The sequence below is a fragment of the Aegilops tauschii genome, chromosome 4, assembly GCF_002575655.3.
Source record: "Aegilops tauschii subsp. strangulata cultivar AL8/78 chromosome 4, Aet v6.0, whole genome shotgun sequence".
In the NCBI taxonomy this organism is placed as follows: Eukaryota; Viridiplantae; Streptophyta; class Magnoliopsida; order Poales; family Poaceae; genus Aegilops; species Aegilops tauschii.
This window is the reverse complement of record NC_053038.3, coordinates 8,736,257-8,751,463: the sequence shown is the minus strand read 5'-3', so window position 1 is coordinate 8,751,463 and position 15,207 is coordinate 8,736,257. Positions and strand designations below refer to the sequence as shown.

Genomic DNA, 15,207 nt, shown 5'->3' with positions numbered 1-15,207 from the left:
TCCGAGAGACCGAGCCGGCATGTCATCTTAAAATTTACGAAGTCACCGTAGGCGCCTCGTCATCGACGGGAACGTCTCCTCCCACTGAAAGCGCATCGCCGGAAATCATTTTGTCACCGTAGGCGCCTTGTCGTCGACGGGAACGTCTCCTCCCACTGAAAGCGCATCGCCGGAAATCCTGACATAAATCCAGGAAATAATGCGAGCGCCAGGACTTGAACCCGGATGGGTTGGGATACCACTATCCCTCTAACCATCCAACCACAGGTTGGTTCGCAATCAAAGGACAAATTGATTGAGTAAACTATCTATCTCCACGATGCCAAATACATACATACCGCATGAAAACATGTTCCTTCATGAATATAATGTTTTTGATTTGGTATTTTAGGCGAGGACGTTTTTTCTGTAAATTTGGTCAGAATTTTCAAGGTTTGACTTTGACAACATCTTTTTCTGTTTTAGATGGACTTTGGAAATATCTAATACACACTATATTTTTTGGACGGTGGGGGTATTCTATTCATGCCTTCGGTTCGGAAAAACTGGGGCAAAGGAAAACAAAACTTGCTTCACTCGAGAACATAAAACAGAATGCATGTTAGGCACTCTCACAACCCTGATTGCAGACGGGGCGTTGCAAATAAATTATCATATGTCACCCTAAGCGTTCGTTTATTTCGGTTCGAGTAGTTCGGTTTATGGGTAATTCGGGTACTCGAAAATGGGAACAGAATTTTTTCTGTAAAAAAACCCCAAAATTTCGGTTTGGGTAATCCGGATACCCAGAAAACCCGAAATATTCAGAGCACACATCAGCTTTTTCGTATGAATAATTCAAGTAGTATGGGTAACATGACAGTGTGATAGTAGCATGAATAATTCGGGTAGTATGGGTATTTCGGATTTTTCAGACTGGAACCCGGAAACCGAATAGCCAAGAAATGAGAACCAAACCTTGACCCGATATCCGAATTACCTGACAATTCGGGTTCCGATAGCGGGTTAGGGTACCCAAATTCCCAGGGTGATATGTCCTCATCAGCTGTACCCTTCTCAATTTGTTGCCGTGTTGGTGTTGGTGATTCCACTGAGTGGTATGCCGACAAAATTCTTTAGCTTTTCATGTGCCATCAAACACTCTTTCACTCAGTTCATGTGGTTTTTTCTAGTCGTTGTGTTCCACGTCGCAAACAAAAGGAAATAAATGATCGGTGGTGTCTATTTCTTTTCTGATGATCCACTTTAGATTGAAGGCTTTCTTGGATAAATACAAGCGAGCCCAGGCTGAAGTTATTAGGACAACTATGCAGAGCGTCCGGCGATTCCAATGCCCACCCAACCCAGCCGCTCATCCAAATCATCATCCTTTTAAATTCTTCTCAACCATGCAGTGCGGCTAACTGAAAGAAGTTCAAAACGGCCTAGGGCATCTGTAGACGGATTTGGACGGACCAAACAGAGACGATAAAACAAGTTCAATCCAAAGCATCCATCACCAGAGTCTAGCAAAATACAGCACCATCCATGCTTCAAACAGATCGTCAAAGCACCAGACTAATTCAAAGCGCTCGCACGAGCAGCCATGGCCCATGTAGCAACAGCGCGGCGTTTCTAAGGAACTGAGCGCCACTTCGCCATACGTCCATGACAAAAAAGAGATCGACAGTTTCGCCAGACGTAAACACGCACGCAATGAGAAGCCTGGAAGGGAACCACTGGGCACGTCCACCCAGGCCGCGGCCCTAATCGGAGTCCGATGAGCTGCCGCTTTGTCCAGCGCCAAGTTCCGCCTTCATTGCCGCAACCGCCTCCCTGAAAATGGCGCAACAACCGTTGTTATGGAGCCTCCATGGTGGCCAGGGTTCAATTCAAACCGTGCAAACTTCAATGTATTCCAAAGAATGCACAAGATGCATGAAACTAGCAGTACACAACGACAGTGTGCAAGCAATACCAAAATAGTGACAGAGCTACATGTGGAGTTAAAACCAGGTTCTATTTAAGCAGTCCTTGGAATTAGAAGACATGTTCAGGAAAAGAAAGGCAAGATGGAAATACTCCGCATTGCAAGGTTAAGCGGAAAGAGTAATACCAAAATGCTTCATGCAGCTCCTGATTTGAAGGATCCAGTTTCACCGCAGCCATGTACGCATCGCATGCTTCCTTGTGATCCTAATGATTACAAAAAAAAAACGAAGCACATCATTGTCTACTGGGGGAGATGGGGTTGAAATGTAAAACAGCGAGTTAAAGGCTAGCCATGTGTGGTTTTGTCTGACCTTGAGCGCTGTTAAGGCAGCTCCTTTCCGGCAGTAACCCTTTGGCCAATCAGGCCGCAGCCTGATGCAAGCATCAGCATCCACCAGAGCATCATGTGCTTCACCAATCCTTAGATGGCATAGGCTTCTATTCGAATAGAGCGTTGCATCTTTAGGATCCACTTTGATTGCCTGCGTCAAACCAAATCCCAAGCACGATCCGTTATCCCAGAATCAAACCACTCAAACTCAAAAGGACAGAGCGTATACATCCATGCCCAACAGCCAACTATGTTACCACAAATATGGAACAGCTGCAACAATATACCTCGCTGTAGAATTTTGATGCACCGGCATAGTCCTTTTCCTCTACTGCTTTTGCACCAAGTGATTTCAGCTCAGCCTTCTTATCTTGAATTACCTTCTCCTACACCATTAAGAGAAGACATTTATATCCACAGTACCCATTTGATGCAGCTTTTATAGTGTGCTAGATGTGCAAGATATACATACCTCGGAAGAGGACTTCCGTGCACTGGCATCCTCTTTCCGCTTAACCTTGCTGTCCTTGTCACTTTGCTTAACCTTGCTGGCCTTATCACATTGCTTACCCTGAATCACGATGGTTAAGCATGTTAATAAGTACAAAACATGAAAGTTAACAAACATGGAGAAGCTCAATTAAACAACTTTTATAGAAGTAAGAACAGCAATACTTTTATAGAGCAACAATTTTATCACTTCAATTCGTAAGCATGTTTAATTACGAACAATTGGAATGCCTTAAACGTGGTACTTCCATCTCCAAGCAATGGCATTGGCAAAATTGTGCAATGAAAACACCTAAAAACCAGTAAATGATGGCAAATGAATATGCGCACCAAAACATACTTGACTGACTTGCAGTGAGTAACACCATGATGCTATCTCAATGGAACAACCTATTAAAAGTTCTGTTTCATGCAACCAGTTAATAGGATTATGTTTCTATTTTGTATTTGCTATTTTGCTTCCCTATTGACCAGAGTTTCACTATATATGTGTTCAGGACTTCCTGAATTTACTTGCCAGACTAAACTAGTCAACTTTGTCCAAGTGATGGTTCTGCAATACTGTTTCTACATATTTGTTATTTAGTAGCTGCTAGGCAGATTCCGTGGAAAAGAATATCACACCATCACAAACGAATGGCATTCACCTTATTTCATACATATCTCACAAACAGGAGAAACATAAGATTCTACAGATTGCGGCATCGAAATAAATGAACTTCAAATTGAGTTTGTACCTTGTCCTTCAAGTGCTTTGATTTTGCGTGGGTAATGATTCCATCAACACTCCAGTTTGACACACGTTGAATGGGTTTAGTGTATGGAAATAGAATCTCCACGAGCTCTCTTTTTCCAGAGTCTGCAGCGATTTCTATTGGTGTCGTACCATTCTGTTGTGTACAGGAGGAAAATATTTAGGATGATCGCAAATATGTTTTAACAGAGACACAGGATACATCCAATTAAAAACAAGTGTGATACAGTAAAGCAGCAATAATTAAGACATTCCCACGTGCTCCAACAGTTACCAACACGACATCATCACCACGAGTCTCAGTTTAGAAGTGCCAAGGATAATATTATTCAAGAAAAGCAAGTCACAAAAGTCAAAAACTTACATAGTTGCTTGGAATATTGGCATCTGCACCGACCTCCAACAAGTACTGGACACATTCAGTTAAGTCTTTGCTGGTTGCTATCACCAATGGAGTATCAGGAGTCGTGCAGTTCAAACCAGCACCAGCCTGTGGATACAACCAGTGTAATAAATGAATCTGTGTGGATATTTACACTTCCATAAAATTCAGAAATCCGGTACAACAAAAGCCACACTGGATTTCCCGCAGCAGTCAAGATAAAAAGAAGATGAATTGGTTACCGTACCTTGACAAGAAGCTTCATGCACTTCAAAGCAGCAGACACAGAAATTTTTCCAGCGACACAAATAACATCAGCACAAAGAACTGCAGCAGTCATGGGTGTTCCTAAATCTGAAAAAACCCTGTTTGGCTACAGGTATTTGCGCAACAAAGTCAGTTCCCATGAAAAAGCAAAATAATTCTACAGATACAGAATCAAAACATTAAACTACTTATTACATCTGCATCATGCTGCAATAAAGACTGGACGATGCCATAATTCCCATCCGACACAGCCACGTGTAGTGGTGTCCCTTCACAAGAGGATATATCAGCACTAGCTCCTTTGGATAGCAACAGTCGTACCAGCCCATCGTTTCCTAAGAAAAATGAGAAGTAAAGTATATTAATTACAATGAATACTAAGTTGTTTTAGACAATTCTTATTTTAGGACAATAAAGTAACACAGATCATAAGATCAGGACTACACTATTCAATTGAATAAAGTGATGTATTTTGAGGACAGAGATACACATACACAGTGCACATAGCTTCAAGTACAAACTGGCAAAATAAGCAATTGAATTCCATTTCATACTAGAGAGTAAACACATAAGAGGTAATAAAATATATCCAAGAGGCACGTTATACATGTCATAGTGCTTAGATGCAACAAACCGTCATGCTTTGAGTACAAAGTACTACAAACATATAGATATGCAGTCTAAAAACAAACTGGGCATGGCCATTACTCATTGGTAACCAGATCAGGCAGGGCCTCTAACAAAGAAAATGAGTAATAAGTGGCAAAAACATTTATGCAGCGACAAAATAGTAAAGATACAAATGTAAATAGGTGCTGAAAGAGAGAACCACCTTTCTTTGTAGCATAGTGCAGAGGAGAAAAGCCCACACTGTCTTGCTTATTCAGATTAGCGCCTTTGTCAAGCAAATACCTCACAGCAATTGCTTTACCACGCGCCACCGCACAAGCCAAGGGTGTCATGCCTGCCAGAGCATTCAAATAACTCAGATCAGACATCTTTGGCAGACAAACACAACATAATGTGAGTGAGGCATAAAAGTCCTACAAATGCGCCATCGCATACCGGACCGCAACTACAACTTTAACATATAACAATCCACACATCAGCACAATATATTTACAGATAATATAGCATTGCAAAATGCAAAATGCAAAGTTTATTGAGAAAATGCATGCACGAAATTAAGAACCTGCAGTGTAGGTTACACATGTACAGCAAACAATTTACTACATATAGAGATGAATGAGCCCACACAATACAGCATTTAATCTAGCATTGAGGAAGCAGCAGGGGCATATACCCGAATCATTGTTGGCATCAGCATTGATGTCGAACCCAAGCTCCTCCACCAGGTACTTGCAGGTGTCCATCCTCCCCGTGCCGGCCGCCTCGTGCAGCGGCCCATAGTCCTCCATCTCCTCGTTGTCCGACGAATCGCTGTCGCTCGCATTCACATTGTCCAACATCCCTACAAAACGCAGATTTCCCAAAGGAGCCACGTCAAGGCACAAGTTTTTTTGAGAAGTAAAATAAATCTTGCAGAAGCCAACATCAAGGGACCCAAGAGACAGGGACCAACAGTTGACCGCACAATGCTGGGCGAGAACCCTGGGAAAACCCAAACCCTAGCTAGAAGGAGGGAAAAAGGAGGGGCATTTCGCGGGGGGTGCTCACTCATGGCGCGGTCGGGGTCGACGACGTCCGAGGACTCGATGACGCGCTTAATCGCCTCCGACTGCTCGCTGTCTGGAAGCAAAAAAAACAGGGGCACACCGCCGGCCATTAGTTAGAGACCTCTACCCGGACAGATCGGAGGGAGAGGGCGACGGATATCGGTGGTGGCGCGACGGACGTACTCATGCGGCGCATCCCGAGGTGGGCGCCCATGAGGTTGACGCCGGCGGAGATGTAGTCCTTGCTCCCCGAAGCGGCCGCCGCTCCGGCAGACCCGCCCCCGCGGGGCCGGCCGCCGCCGGCGGCGACGGCGCGGCGCCTCCCCTTCGCCATGGAGCGCGGCCGCAGAACCCTGGAGGGCGGTGAGGGAGGGAGTGGGGTTGGGTCGGTGGGGGTTTGGATTCCGGTGTGTGGAGGCGGAAGCTTCGGGAAGGTGGCCGCTGCCGCTGCGTGCTTTATGGGATGGGATGGGATGGGAGGGGCGGGAACGTGGGAGAGAGATAGACTCGGGAGCGCGGGATGCGGGGGATCGGGCGCCACGTGTCGTAGCCGACGGTCGCGATCGTGCAGGGAGCAGGTGGGGGAGGGGTTTCCGCTACGCGGCACCGGAAATGGTGGCTACTGCTCGGGGGTTTTGAAATGGAAATGCTAGGCGTACATCCACTGCTTCCAAGCTCCAAGCTTGTTCAGGTGAACCATTCTCCCTCGCCCCTCTTCCGCGGTTTCTACCCGTGGGCGGTACCGTCCCTCCCCACCCCCTGCCGTTTCTGCTGTGGGTGGCACGGTCATCGGTTTGTCATGGCCGTGGATTCGCCTCCCTCTCTCCTTCGCCTCTCACCTGTTTGCCGCAATTTATGGTCGCGGGTCGGGAGGCCACGGATGTTGATTGTAGCGTTCACCGGCCATCATCACCGAGGGGAGAAACAAGATCGCCTCCCCCACTTATCTTTCCCATGTGTTGTCGTCCAGTTTTTATGTGGGTCGTTGCTAAATGTGTCACCATCTAGTGTGGGAATGCACATCACCGAGAGGACGTGCCCACACACCGACATGAGGATGGATGCATCAGTGAGGCACCGACGTACGGCGGCGAACGGGTGCAACGCACTGACGTGGCAAGTATTGACGACAGATCCAAATTTTATTCAAACTTTAATAGTTTCCAAAATATCCAGAAAAATCGTACCCCCTCCGTCCCATAGCATAGGAGCATTTTTTACACTAGCATAGTGTACAAAACGCTCTTATATGGAACGGAGGGAGTAGTAAATACTACATGTTTCCAGCGGTGATCTGGGAATATTCCAGTTTATCTAGAGAAAGGGGTTAAGAGATAATGATTTTTTTTCCTTGAGTGGACATTTAGTTTTCTCGTCGTTAACTTTGAGCCCACCCTCTGTTTTCCTCCTGGATCCGCCACTGTCTCTATGTATCTGTGCAAACACTATGAATATATAACGGTCACATCATATATATAAAATCAGTGCAGTTTCACGCCACACAGTCTTCAACTATTTCCAATCGAAGAGGAATTTGCAAGACCCGGTCTACATCAACGGGGTAGAGACATGAGCGGATTAGTGCTTCGTCCCACCGACCAGAGTGTGGGTCGATTAATTCTTCCACCTTTGTCAAGTAATTGCATCTCTTGTTCTTTTTTTTTTTGTTGAGAAACCTGGTACATCATTTAAACGTCCATAACATCCGGTACATCATAGGAGTGGCAATTAACCAAACATGTCTACCACCAAGACCTAGCCAAGCCTTAAGTAAATTATTAGCACATTCAAAATTCCTTTGTCAACATAATTGCATCTCTTGGTGGTTTGCAGGTCGCTCGGCCCGTGCTCTGGGCTCTGGAGTAGCACCGGCCACCAGCATTCAACTCCCTGGTGGGTGGTCAGCGGCAAACTGGGGCTGCGGATCCGGAGCGGCAGGCTCAATCATGGACGCTTGAAACACGGGCAGGGAAAGTGCGGGGCCCAACCCTGTGCCTGCAGCGGCAGCGGCTCATGCATGTCCATGGACGCACTCCTGAAGAACTAATCCAGTGGGCGGAGACTCGCCTCAGACTGTTCCTTCCTCATTGCCTCAACCGCCCCCCTGAAATTGCCAACCAATTAGAAATGTTTGTCAGTTAAACGCGATGAAATGGGATTAGAGATGCTCCGTCCGGTTTCGTTTCATAGTCCTCCTTTTGTTTGAACACGGAGCTAGCAAGTACTCCCTCCGTCTCATATTAGCTGTCGCTGAAATGGATGTATCTGGACCCTTCCTTTTTTTGTCGCGCAAGGAATGATATGCTACAGTACAATATGTAACTACGTACTACTGTACCAAACAGCGAGCAAAGTAAGATCAACTTTCATAGCGTGAAACCATCATACAAGCACCAAGGTTCGACAAAACACGGTCCATGACATCGCTGCTGCTTAAAGGCAATTTAATTAAGCAATCGTTGAAGAGCAGCTACAGAAGGAGTGCAATGCGGGATTTTATCAGTTATAAATGTCATCCAAATTTATTTAAAGAAATAATGATTTACGCACTTACGAAAACATAAAAATTAAGTCAAAACAGATAAATCAACCATGACTGTTTCCCTTTGGTGGAGTATGAAATCCAATTTGGAGAACCTCCCTTCAGTTATTTTCACTTTGCGGGAAAAATCACCCCCTGGACCCGCTCCGCTAGGGTTCCTACCCTCGCCGCCGCCGCCCCGACCTAGCCGCCCCGCTGCCGCCGGCCGCCGGGCGCGCGCCTCCCGGCCCGCCCCGCTCCCCCCCTCTCCTCCCCTCCCCTCCCCTCCCCTCCCGCAGCGCGCCCGCGCGCGCCCGGGGGGCTCCCCCCGCCGTCGCCGGCGAGCTCCATCGGGCAAAGCCCGGGGGGCGCGGCGACGGCGGGGCCTTCCATCCCCGTCCGCTTGTGGGCGCCGGCGCGGGGCGGCTCCTTCGAGCGGCGGCGCTGGACGTCCGCGGGATCCAGCGGCGCGGTGGCGGTTTCGCGGGGCAGCGGGGTGGCCTGCTGGTGGCGGCGCTCCGACGTCCCTCGTTCTGCGCGCGGGGCGGCTGCGGTGCTCCCGTCTCGGGAGGTGGCGCGCGACCGGTCTCTTGCCGGATCCGGTCGGATCTGGCTTTGGGGGCCGGCCGGCGGCGCCTGGCTCCGGTGGTGCGTGCTCGGCGGCTCCAGCGCTTGGAGCTCGCCGGGCGACGCGGGTAGGGCAGCGGCTGGGCGTGGCCGTTGCTCCGGCCATGGGCGGCGGCAGGGGTAGGTCTCGGTGGTGGCCTACCAGTGTCGTGGCGGCTTCACGGTGGCTCGATGGATCTGCCCGCGGCAACGGCCGGCTTCTTTGGCGTCGGTTTGTCCGCGTTCGGGCTGTCTCGACCTTCACCCCATCTCCTCGTCGCCCGGGCGCTACCCCCATCAATGGGCTGGTCCTCTCCCAGCTGCGGTCCACCGCTCGTCTCGCGCCCGATGCCGCAGGACCGAGCTCGTCTCGCGCACGATGCAGCAGGACCGAGCTCGTCTCGCGCACGGTGCAGCAGGACCGAGCTCGTCTCGCGCACGGTGCAGCAGGACCGACCTCGTCCCCCTCTCGGTGCTGCAGGACCGAGCTCGTCTCGCGCTTGGGGCAGCAGGATGGGTCGGTGGATGCCAGTTCTGGCCGACCTATTGGGTCTCGACGTTGGGGGTTGCCCAGGGGCGCGAAAGGTGGGACCTTTCCGCTCGTCCCTTCCGTTGGGGTGCGGCGGGTCTCGGGTGAGGTGGTGTCGAGGTCTTGGATGCTGGGGCGGCGGCCCTGGTGGTGGTTGCGCGGTGCTCTTGGGCAGAGCCCGTGCCTTGGTGCTACCCGGTCACCATGGTCGTGTGGGCGGCGTGGTTGCCGGGGTGTGGCGTTCGGTGGCGGTAAATATTGGCCGAGGTGAAAACCTGCTCTATCTTCGGACGGACCGGCGGCGGCGAAGATCGTTCCCTTCTTGAAGGCGTCGTCGCGGCTCTCATTGCCCGTCATGCGGCTCCGGGGGAAACTCTGATCCTTGGATCGGGAGGTGGCGGCGCTCCGGCGTCGTACCCTTCCTGAAGGCGCCGCCTTGGAGCGTATGGTTCGTCATATGTAGCTTCATCTCTTCGGGGCGGTAGTGCTAGGAGTGGTGTTGCTGCGCTCAGCGCCTATGTATCCTGTCCTGGGTGTGTGCGTGTGTTGCGGTGGCGTAGCGTGTGTTTGTACTGAATGCTTGTGGTTTGATGCTTTATATATAAAGCAGGGCGAAAGCCTTTTTCGGCAAAAATCACCCCCAAATTCTGATTCCTAAATCCTAATTAAGCTGTAACCTAGTTGTGTGAAACTAGTCAGTACATAGCGCAGACATGTAAATTAGGAAGGATGTTTAAAAATCAGTTCCCAGCTAATGTCGACTAGTTAATGTTACATTAGCAATACAGAAATAGAAGTGTTTTCCAATGGTTTTTCAGTAACAGCACTTACCTCCGTATAGAATTTTGATGCCGCAGCATAGTCCTTGCACTCAACTGCTTTTGCACCTTGTGATTTCAGCCAAGCCTTCCTATCTTTGTCACTTGACTTGTCCTACATTATTAAGAGAACTTGTACCAACATTAAATCGAAAAATAAGATGCCACAGGCTGTAAAATGTCGGAATAACGGATGTCTCATTCCCCGAACTAGTACAAAAAAACATGGTTTTCTTCATACAGCAGGATACATGCAGAGATATACTCAAGGTGAAATATTGTTAAAAAATAATAATCTATATACTTAAAAAGGGGATAGAAATATTAGTCAAAAGACACAAATCAACAGTAACTTGCTTTTGCTGGTATGTTAACTCCCGACCCTACACAGCTATACCTGTCAATTATAGCAGCACAACAAGCATTCTTAGATGTGGGAATCAGTAACCTGTATTGTGTGAACATGTACATTCGTAGGATGCCAAGCTATTGTTCACTACTTAGTGATGTCTTAGCAATATGAAAATAACAGTGCTCTCCAACAGCTTGTTCAGTAGAGGGCCATCGAAATGATTGCACAACAATATACCTCAGAATAGAATTTTGATGCAGCAACATAGTTCTTCCCTTCAGCAGCTTTTGCAACACTTGATTTCAGTGAAGCTTTGCTATCACTGTCACCTTTCTTAACCTAAATAATTAAACAAAACTTATGTTAAGATACGTTAAAAATTACAGATGCTGCAAAACTGTACTAAGGCAGGATAACCTGTCTTATTTCTCCTAGTAATAAGAATAGCTGATGACATATTAACTGTACAGAACTGAAGATGGCATTCTAACACAATGACATGGATTACTTTCATACATCACCCAACTATTAATATGCAGAGTAAATTTCCCAGTTCTCAATGAAATGATTCCAAATATCCCGTTTATTACACTGTATACCTCTGATGGATCCATCAAATATCCTATCTTAGCTCCATCCTATAGTTTTGACCCCAAAATGGATGGATCTAGGAAACTATCTATCTAGCTTTCAGACTATTATTCTTGAAAGCAGATCAAAGTGCTCTATCTATTCATCAACGAGATGAGTAGAGTTTGATTATTGCATCATCTTCTTGCATGGACTTGTCGCCAGCCATCTAAATTCTGGCAACAAGAGGCACCTGATACCAGTTTATACCAACAAAAAAACACTGCATAAATGTCCTTATTTGTTTTCCATCACTTCAATATCCATGTGTGTGAGAGAGAGGGTACCTTGGTTTCCCAAGCAGGCCAGGGTATGGAGGATAGAAAAAAGGAAAATACAAGGGCTGTGAGTTGAAAAAAATGACGCGAGAAGATTTTTGCAAAAACACGAAGATACATAATTTATAACATAATGCCATGAAAGACAACCAGTTTGAGACAAAACAAACAGTTATTTGGCTTGTGACATGTCTGGATCTAAAATTTCTCATGGAACTAGTAAAAACGTAACATCATTGGGCGCCTACAAACACTAAGCTAAACATGAAATTGCCCATATTGAAAAGCGAAGTCATGAATGATACTAGGTCTGGATCCAACAAGTGTCAGAGAAAACAACAATGATGTTAGAGCATCAAGTATCAAGGTTTAAGAACTAACATAAATTAGAAAAATAATTCACCTGCTTAGATGGAACATTGATATTTGCGCCAACCTCCAACAAGTATTTAACGCATGTGGTTAAGCCATTGTTAGTTGCTATCGCCAATGGAGTTTCAGGAGTTGTACAATTGACATCCGCACCAGCCTGTGGGTGAACAGACATAACATAAAACACATGGAGAATACAAAAGGTATCTTCCACCATAAGATTCGCTCAAGCAATCATAATGTGCAGAATGTGAACAGCACACCATACCTTGACAAGAAGTTTCATGCACTCTAAGCAAGTGGATCCATTCATTCTTTCAGGAGTAACATAGAGTGATGTGGTCAGGGGTGTACCAAGGTCCCATGAGACTTTATTCGGCTGCAATTTTAGTTTGAAAAACAAAAGTCACTTCCCAGGTTCCATATATGTTGGAGAAATATGATTCTAGGGATTGTATATGCATAAGAACTTGAGCTATGAAGAAAAGAAAATAGCTCAAATGGAAGAACATCAATTTACTAATTACATCTGCATGGTGCTCCAGCAAAATCTTCATAGCACTGAACTTCCCATGAGCTGCAGCGGCAACTAGAGGTGTCCCATGAGGAGAAGGTGCATCAACATTAGCTCCTTTCGATAGCAGCAGTCGTGCAATTTCATCACAGCCTAGCAAGAAAGGAGGCATCCACACAGTTTGAGTACCGTATCCACGACACATTGACAATTTTTTTATCAATTCAGAACAAATTCGTTTTGGGTATTATCACTCCCCCGCCGCATCCCAATCATAAACTAAAAGTGGGATGATCAACTCATAACCAGATCGGACAGCAATTCAACAGAGAAATATGATACTTGTCATATGCAACCATTTTTTACGGAGCAGAATGTGAAGAAATAGGCACCTGTTGCTACTGCTTCATGCAGAGGCGTCGTGCCGTTGGAGGAATCTTTTATGTTGGGATCAGCACCTTTTTCAAGAAAATACCTTGTGGCATTCACTTCCCCATGCCCCACCGCAAAAGACAAAGGCGTCGCACCTGCCAACAGAGCATTACAATCAAGCAATTTAGTCAAACATTGACACCCTGCCATACCGTAATAACAAACGGTTGGGCCTAAGAAATCTACTGCTGCCTTCTTCGCTCCCTTAGCATATGAAGGGATGCATATCACAAGCAATAATGAAGATTGAAATCTCACAGATATATACACTTGCAGGTGCATATAAACAAGTGGTGGTATAATTAATATTGCATCGGAAAACCTCATTCACAAGCATGTTTTTAGAAGGAGATCTTATAATCATCAGGTTTCACTAGCACAAGCTTATATTACGCGGCAAAAATATGTTTAAACGAAGTAATAAACTGAATGGTAAGAATTTAATTAACCAGCCCGTACACGAGAGATGAAACAAATAAGGAAATCCCTATAAATGGAACGCGTGGAATGAAGTAAGTAGCTTGCTTCCCAGACACAAGAGCTCAACTGAAACACACAAGCATTTAATTTCGAAGAGGCGCCGTACCAGAGCCGGGATTAGCAGCCTCGGAGTCGACATCAAATCCAAGCTCCTCCACCAAGTACTTGCAGATCCCCATATCACCCTTGGATGCTGCGGAATGCAATGCCCCAACGCCCCTGAACCTCACGTAGGCAAGCGACTCCCTGTCATCGTCGTCCATGCCATCTACCACGGCTTCAAGACGACCCAGATTTCAAAAGAACCACATTAAGGCACAGCCTCGCATATATATGATACAATTTCCAACAAGATTGTTGCATGAAACAAGATCAAGATACCCGGTAAACTGAGGGTAATATAAATGTACCTTCCGAAATCCAACTTAACATTACCAAAATACAGTAATATAGAAGGGCCCCAAAAGGGCGAAATCAATCAATAAAAGTGAACAGACCATCATCACATAGCATTAGCATTTAGCAACCACGGCTAAAATAAAACCCTAATCCAGAACAATGGCATTACGGAGGAGGATCTTACCCTTGAGGCGGTCCAGGTCGCCGTCCTCGCACGCGAAGAGGAACTGCTCCTGCGGCGGCCACTGCCAGCCGGTGCTACCTAGATCGCGCGCGCGACGAGCGGGAGGCCAGGAAGGAACACGTCAGGGGCCATGGTAGAGCGAATGAATCTCGCCCGAAATGGTGAGGCGAGACAGAGCGGAGGGGGTCGCGTGCGCACGCACGTACCCACGTCGGTGACGGTGGCCTGGAGGCCGAGGCGGGCGGCGGCGTCGGTGAGGGCGCGAGTCGCCGCTGCTCTCTGGAGGTCGCTCGCGCTCGCGCCGCCTCCTCCTCCTCCGGCGCCGCTAGGGATCCTCCCATTCTCCATGGCGGGACAGAGCTCGAGTAGGCTCTGGAAGCGTGCGGGCAGACGGTTGGGTTTAGCAGCGGTGGGGCGGTGGCTTCTAGGGGAAGCAAGGAAAGGGAGCCTCGGTGTGGGAGAAGGGAGAGGGAAGTGGGAGAGAGAAGGATGGGATGCGACGGGACGGGACGGGGTGCGGAGGCGTCAGTGGGAGGACCGTTGAGTTGACTGCGGTTGACGACGGAGAATCCGGGGAGGCGTGACGGTGCCCATGTGTTGGTGCACTGTGGCTGTGGGTGAGCGGAGTGATGGCGAGCTGCTTCTGCTGCAGCTATCACTTCAACGTAGTGGATGCATCGAGTGTGTGCCCAAAATAGTGTAGCAGAGTGTGGCTTGCGTGCGTGTCGCGCGCACCGCTACGTTTTTTTCTCTCCCGATGGCAAGAGAGTTTTATCATCCAGAACTATAACTATGTTAGTTGGGAGCTCCCGAGCGTTCTCAGAGTTTAGATCATTTTTTTGGCCGTTCGATCGATTTTTTGATGCGTTTTGCACCGTCGGATCACCCCACCGGTTGACATCGGCCGTCGGATCGAGTCCGTGACACTGCTACAATGAACAGTTTCACCCCCGCTGTAAAGATCTCGTGCCACCGCCGTTATTCCCGTGCCCCGCAGAGGGTATTTTTGTCTTTTCACATCTTAGGTCAACATGCGCCCTTCTCCTATTCGTTGCCTCATCCCCAATCAGCCGATCTCTCCTCCACTTCCCTCTCCCGCACATCTCTCTCCCATCCTCCCCGTCCGCCACACCATCGCCGCCGCCTACCCTCGGCGGGCGGCCCACCCCCTCCTCCTTCTCCGCCGTGGCGCGGTGCTCCG

The 15,207-nt window shown here is 47.9% G+C and overlaps 2 protein-coding genes across 2 annotated transcripts; both read right to left on the bottom strand.

Moving 5' to 3' along the window:
• Nucleotides 1–1,468: 1,468 nt before the first annotated feature.
• LOC109734847 (uncharacterized) lies at nt 1,469–6,309 on the bottom strand. Its single transcript, XM_020294025.4, has 13 exons — nt 6,075–6,309; nt 5,893–5,964; nt 5,519–5,686; nt 5,048–5,179; nt 4,411–4,550; nt 4,196–4,321; nt 3,931–4,056; nt 3,550–3,702; nt 2,775–2,873; nt 2,590–2,688; nt 2,283–2,453; nt 2,096–2,175; nt 1,469–1,815 (listed from the first exon to the last, which is right to left on the bottom strand). Exons 1-13 carry the CDS (start codon nt 6,223–6,225, stop codon nt 1,746–1,748), a joined length of 1,587 nt encoding a protein of 528 aa, XP_020149614.1. The 5' UTR covers nt 6,226–6,309; the 3' UTR covers nt 1,469–1,745.
• Nucleotides 6,310–7,227: 918 nt separating this feature from the next.
• Nucleotides 7,228–14,467, bottom strand: LOC109734853 (uncharacterized). The gene is made up of 9 exons (XM_073496073.1): nt 14,007–14,467; nt 13,530–13,700; nt 12,904–13,038; nt 12,525–12,664; nt 12,266–12,376; nt 12,029–12,154; nt 10,955–11,056; nt 10,379–10,480; nt 7,228–7,995 (listed from the first exon to the last, which is right to left on the bottom strand). Exons 2-9 carry the CDS (start codon nt 13,684–13,686, stop codon nt 7,984–7,986), a joined length of 885 nt encoding a protein of 294 aa, XP_073352174.1. The 5' UTR covers nt 13,687–13,700; nt 14,007–14,467; the 3' UTR covers nt 7,228–7,983.
• Nucleotides 14,468–15,207: the final 740 nt, after the last annotated feature.

What these genes read in the sequence shown, in the direction of transcription:
- LOC109734847 (XM_020294025.4), bottom strand. Translation starts at nt 6,225, where the DNA reads ATGGCGAAGGGGAGGCGCCGCGCCGTCGCCGCCGGCGGCGGCCGGCCC. An exon ending in GCATGAAGCTTCTTGTCAAG is followed by an intron (nt 4,057 to 4,195) that starts GTACGGTAACCA and finishes TTGTATCCACAG; the next exon opens with GCTGGTGCTGGTTTGAACTG. An exon ending in CACGGAAGTCCTCTTCCGAG is followed by an intron (nt 2,689 to 2,774) that starts GTATGTATATCT and finishes TTAATGGTGTAG; the next exon opens with GAGAAGGTAATTCAAGATAA.
- LOC109734853 (XM_073496073.1), bottom strand. Translation starts at nt 13,686, where the DNA reads ATGGACGACGATGACAGGGAGTCGCTTGCCTACGTGAGGTTCAGGGGC. An exon ending in GCATGAAGCAGTAGCAACAG is followed by an intron (nt 12,665 to 12,903) that starts GTGCCTATTTCT and finishes CTTTCTTGCTAG; the next exon opens with GCTGTGATGAAATTGCACGA. An exon ending in GCATGAAACTTCTTGTCAAG is followed by an intron (nt 12,155 to 12,265) that starts GTATGGTGTGCT and finishes GTTCACCCACAG; the next exon opens with GCTGGTGCGGATGTCAATTG.